We start from the raw sequence: 5,679 nt of genomic DNA on the forward strand, positions 1-5,679 counted from the left end.
TGCAAAAAAAAGTCATGTGAAAGTTTTAACTAATTTCCTATAGGGATATATATATATATATATGGCTTTGTGCCCATCTAAATGAAACTATAAATAAATTTCTCTTTGAAATTAAAAATGGAAAATTTCTTCCTCTTTGATGACAATTATATGTTTCCTTTCACTATGACTGCCTAGACATCTATAGAGTCACAGCTGAGACACACTATGTCTGTTGACCCTTTTAGCCTAAACATTTGTATATTTCCCCATCCCAACCCAATTGGCCTTAACCAATATTTTCATTTTCCCCTTACTGGATAGTTTAGTCTTATTTATATTTTACCATTATTTATTAGAACTGTTTTTTGTATTAGTGGTCTCAACGTACAAGATGTAATTGGTATGAATAAAATAAAAAGTGAGGACAAGAGATAAGTTACGGTAGCAGTGCTAGAGGTATGCACTGGCCACTCTGACAGCCTGAACAAAATGTAGGCTGTAAGGGTCATAGAATACTTTGTGAAAGGGCTGTAACTCAGCTAAATACTGAAAGACACAGTGGGTGTTAATTAAAGAAAATACAAGGGTGAAGAAATGTTCTAGGCAGGAAATAAAAGCAGGTGTTAAGGCACAGACATAAGAACATTCAGGAAACTGAAAGTGGTTTGTGTTTGTCAGAACAGGGTATGTTTGGGAATGGTGATACATGACACTAAAGAGGTACTTTAGATGGTACACAAAGGACTTTGGACCCTGGACTAAAAAGCATGATTAGAAATATGAGAACAGCCAGGCATGGTGGCGCATGCCTATAATCCCAGTGACTTAGGAGGCTGAGGAAGGAGGATCACAAGTCTGAGGTAAGCCAGGCCTTAAGCAACTTAGTGAGATGCTGTCTTAAAATAAAAAATAAAAAAGGGCTGGGGATGTGGCTTTGTGATTAAGCACCCCAGGGTTCAATCCCTGGTATGGGGGGTGGGGGTGAACCCCACCCACAAGAATCCTGATTTCTGTATTTCCAACTCTCCTTTGTTTCTAATATTATCTGGACTCATAAGCAGCTAAAATAAGGAAAACAAAGGAAATCTGATAGCTATTCATTGCACTGAGGCCAAGCAGCAAGGATCTGTTATGATTTTATATCTCCAATTGTTCCAATTACAGTTTCTAATACAGACATAAAACTGTTCAGTGTCTCAGTTCTTGCCTCACTTTGTTTCACAGAGATTTGCATTTCTGAGTTCTCAGACTCCAACAGCAATTCTGTTAAGAATAGACAGCCAGTATCATCCTGAGCACTGAGGTAGGCTTTCCATGGTTGAGACCCAGCCCTACTCATTGCAATGGTCTGAATGTTCACTACTTGTAGAGCCATCTGGAGGGTGTCAGGATGGACTTCTCCCTGCCAAGGCAGCACCTGCTGGTGAGCAACTTCGAGGCTAAGCCAAGTTTTCTCAAAATACTCAGCGGTAAGATGGCAATTGGGGACCAGCATGAGAGTTTCAGAATCAGGGGCTTCTTGTACTCTCCCCTTGTTCTCTTCAGAAATCAGGTGTCCTAAAAGAGTCAGAAAGCTTGTGTAAGAGATTTATGAATCTGTAGGAGCTACATTTTAAATTTACATTCCCAAAAGTATACACCGTGACTGTTTTAAATAAACAATAATGAGCTCTTTTCTTGCTCAAAGGTGTTGAATTCAGGTCATAGTCTGGTATTTAGCTAGCGTACTCTACTTTCCTACCAGTCATTACAAAAGTTAAAGATTTTTCATAACAAGATATAAGGAAAGGACCATCTTTACCTGATACAGCAAAGGATGCTGTGTGAGATCGCTCTGAACCACCATGCTCTGCCCCTACACATTTAGAGATAGTTGCCCAGCGGGCTTTGCCATACACTGGCACCAGAGTGTTGAAGTCAGAAGCCCAACTATTCACAGGTCTTTCTGCCTGATCCTCCAAAAGTCCGAGAGAGGGGTCAGATTTAGGACTGCACAGGATATGCTTAACTTCATCAATCCCAACTAAGAGGAGGCGATAGTAGAAGAGACCTCGGTCCCGCACAGCCATATCCTTTTCTTCCTCTGAAATCAAACAAAAGAGTTAACTAAAAACAAAACACTCTCCTCTTACCCTTATGCCAACCACAGTAGGAGAGAAAAATGTAGAGAGGAAATCCTAAAAAAGCATTAACATTTTCTTTTCAGGTCCCAGATGTGATTCAACAAACAAAGAAAGCTGTGAGAATTTCTAACATGGGCCATGGCAAGTACTATTTCCTTCTAAAAAACCTACCGATGCAGTAATATAACAGACGTCCCAGCATGTCCTGGCATTCAGCAGGGCGAGAGAGGAAAAGGCGCACGAGTGCAGTGAGTAGCTCCATCTTAACAGCAGGAAATGTCTCTGACTTCACATTCTCTACAAAGTCCTCTAATATGTAAGGAGCATTGGGGATTTTTTCCCCATGAACACCAAGTAGCCAAATAAGTGCTTGCTTTCCCTAGGAATGGAAGGATAAGAACAGGTGCTCAACACTTGGTTCTCCCAAACAGAAGATAGTGAACAATCATTGGCTTTGCTTTTTCCCTGATGCCTGCAGAAAAAAGGTAATCTTTTATTTGTTTCAACTTGCACTGTATTGGTCTCTCCTACTGAACTCTCTACAACAAATAAGAATGAAATTCTAATGCACAGGAGAAAACCCCAAACTTTCATAACTTATGCTGATTAAGCAATAAATAAGGTTTCTTCATCTTTGGGGCCTTTGGCCCAATTTGGGGTTTAATGTTTCAGTGGAAGCTACTGAAATAATTTTTCTAAATGTTTCATGAAAGTGGTTATTAACCTAGAGTGCACACTGCAGTGTGCAGGTCCATAGGTAGACAGATCCCTGAACATTTTTTTTAATATTTATTTTTTAATTGTAGGTGGACACAATACCTTTATTTTATTTTTATGTGGTGCTGAGGATTGAACCCACTGCCTCACACATGCTATGCAAGTGCTCTACCACTGAGCTACAACCTCAGCCTTGAACCCCTGAACATTTAATTCAGCAGACCTTGGGTGACATCCAAATTTTTTAAAGATTCCACAAATGATTCTGATTCTGATTCCAGCTGAAATCTTCATAGTCTAAATATCTGACTCAAAATTGTTAAAGAGAACAGCAATAGCAAAGAACATATACACTGAACAGTGTGGCACACTCCTGTAATTCCAGCTACTTCAGGGGCTGAAGCAGGAGGATGGCAAGTCTGAGGCCAGCCTCAGCAATCTAGTGAGACCTTATCTCAAATTTTTAAAAATTACTTAAAGAAAGGGTTGGGGATGTAACTCAGTGGTAGAGCACTCCTGGGTTCAATCCCTAGTACCTCACAGCCCTCCCTCATATATAGGATTTGTAATAAAAGCCATACGTAAATCCTGTTTTTATAATTTATATGTCATTTACATCCAAAAGAGAATCTGAGGTGAAATCAATCCTAAGATTTCCACATCAGAAATAGGGTTGAAAGAATGATTAGATTACATTTTAGAAGAGTAAGTCCTAAGCATTCCCTCTATGCCAAGAAGTAAAGGAAAATTATATTCTACCTCACTATCTTGGATGTTCTCCTCACAGCCGGGCAGGGCCTGACACACTGCTTCGGTACACTGAGGGCACAACCAAACCAGGTCTCGGAACGTCTGCACCACCACTACAACATAGCCCAGGATACAAGAGCACAGCATTAGAGCCTCCACACAGGCAAGAATCTTAAGAAGTTATACATTTGGACTAGATTCCTGAGAAAAAAGATTCTGGAGGGATCACTGATTACCTGAACAATATTTTCTTTTCTTTTTTTTTTTTTTTTAGAATTTTAATATTTATTTTTTAGTTTTTTTCGGCGGACACAACATCTTTGTTTGTATGTGGTGCTGAGGATTGAACCCGGGCCGCACGCATGCCAGGTGAGCGTGCTACCGCTTGAGCCACATCCCCAGCCCCAATGAACAATATTTTCTTGCATGAATGTTATTATTATCAAATTGACATGGAGATAAATGAACTAATATATGGAAAAGCACTATGTAAAATATAAAGCTGCATGCAAACATGGGTACTGTTGCTGTTGAATGATACTCTAAAGACAATAAAATAAAGTCACCAGGACTGAGACTGTGTGAGGCAAGAGAGGTGCTAAGGTGCAAAATTTAAGAAACATAAAGAGCTGGCATTTGCATGAACCTAAGAGTGAGCGCTCACCTAAATTTTGCATCCTAGGGAACTTGGCTTGCTTCACCCTTGTCCTAGTCTTGGAAACAATTGACTAGAGTACACTGCAACGTAGCCAAAAAAAAAAAAAAAAAAAAGTAATGATAGGGAAATGACAAGAAAGGTTGTTGTAGTATCTTCCCTATCTATAATATATCTATTACGGCCTCACCAGGTGACTCATGACAGCTTTAAGCCTCCACCCTATTATATCTACAGATCCTAAGCTTCTCTGATAATAACACATGACGCAAGGAAAAGTTCAAAATTCTTTATTATTCATTCAACAACAACAACAAAAATGTTTGGGAGGAAATTACAATAGGCCAGCTCCTTAAAAAAATTTTAGAAAGGTAGCCATTACCTGTAGTTATGTGTTCTTGACGAAGCCCCAGCAACTCTGTTAGAATCTGCACACACTGATCTGTGTAAGTCCTGGCAATTCCACCTACAGAGGAAGAAAACATAGATAAAAATGTTACTATTATGTCTAATAGTAGCATGTCATTCTAAAATTATTTTCCATTAGTTAAAGACAACCAGAAGCAAGCAAGCAAAACACACAAACAATCACTCCTTACTTGATAAAATAAGACTCTGAGTTTTCTGTAAAAGAAACTTGGGTAAAAAAAGAATCCAATCCATCTCACTGACCACTAGATAACTGAAAGTTCATGGACAAAAAGTTTCCCACAGAACAAGGTTAAAAACACAGTAACAAAGTATTTATGAGCTAGATAGGAGCACCATTTTTGTTGCAGTGCATCAATCCATGAATATTTCCACTGTGGACACTTGATGGCAATCTCTTAATTGTGAGGATTTCTACTCTGTTCTTTGCCCCTCTTCTCCGCCTCTAATAACCATACTTTATTCCAAATATGAGAGTTTTCCCCCTTCTCCACTTGAAGCATTCTAAAACAGTTCTTCAGCTGCTTTTATTTTTTTTTTTGTCTCTCTAGCCTTTTAACTTCCAAAGTCTCTAAAATCAAGGAATTATTCTGTGTTAGCCTGCATTCAGTATTATGATTGTAGAAGGTCAATAAATGACTGGTGAACTGACACAGGACTTTGAGTTAGAATAGCTGGGTTCCAATTCCAGTTCAGGTACTATAGGAACTTTTGGCAATATAAGTAAAAAAAAAAATTATATTCTACCTCACTATCTTGGATGTTCTCCTCACAGCCGGGCAGGGCCTGACACACTGCTTCGGTACACTGAGGGCACAACCAAACCAGGTCTCGGAACGTCTGCACCACCACTACAACATAGCCCAGGATACAAGAGCACAGCATTAGAGCCTCCACACAGGCAAGAATCTTAAGAAGTTATACATTTGGACTAGATTCCTGAGAAAAAAGATTCTGGAGGGATCACTGATTACCTGAACAATATTTTCTTTTCTTTTTTTTTTTTTTTTTAGAATTTTAATA

General features: G+C 39.1%; 1 protein-coding gene across 4 annotated transcripts in view; it reads right to left on the reverse strand.

The window, feature by feature from the left end:
* Window positions 1-1,102: 1,102 nt before the first annotated feature.
* Window positions 1,103-5,679, reverse strand: part of Ap4b1 (adaptor related protein complex 4 subunit beta 1) — a 12,357-nt gene continuing 7,780 nt past the window's right edge. For 3 of the 4 annotated variants that reach the window (XM_015502201.2, XM_015502203.2, XM_015502202.2), the window contains exons 7-11: window positions 4,610-4,693; window positions 3,582-3,685; window positions 2,277-2,484; window positions 1,784-2,065; window positions 1,103-1,539 (exon numbers count right to left, since the gene is read on the reverse strand). In XM_015502201.2, the coding sequence (XP_015357687.1) occupies window positions 1,112-1,539; window positions 1,784-2,065; window positions 2,277-2,484; window positions 3,582-3,685; window positions 4,610-4,693 (1,106 nt within the window). In that variant the 3' untranslated portion in view covers window positions 1,103-1,111. Of the gene's footprint in view, window positions 1,540-1,783; window positions 2,066-2,276; window positions 2,485-3,581; window positions 3,686-4,609; window positions 4,694-5,403; window positions 5,508-5,679 lie in introns of all 4 variants that reach the window. The other variant, XM_015502204.2, reaches the window with a different exon arrangement.

Source organism: Marmota marmota, unplaced genomic scaffold (genome assembly GCF_001458135.2).
Source record: "Marmota marmota marmota unplaced genomic scaffold, marMar, whole genome shotgun sequence".
NCBI classification, from domain to species: Eukaryota; Metazoa; Chordata; class Mammalia; order Rodentia; family Sciuridae; genus Marmota; species Marmota marmota.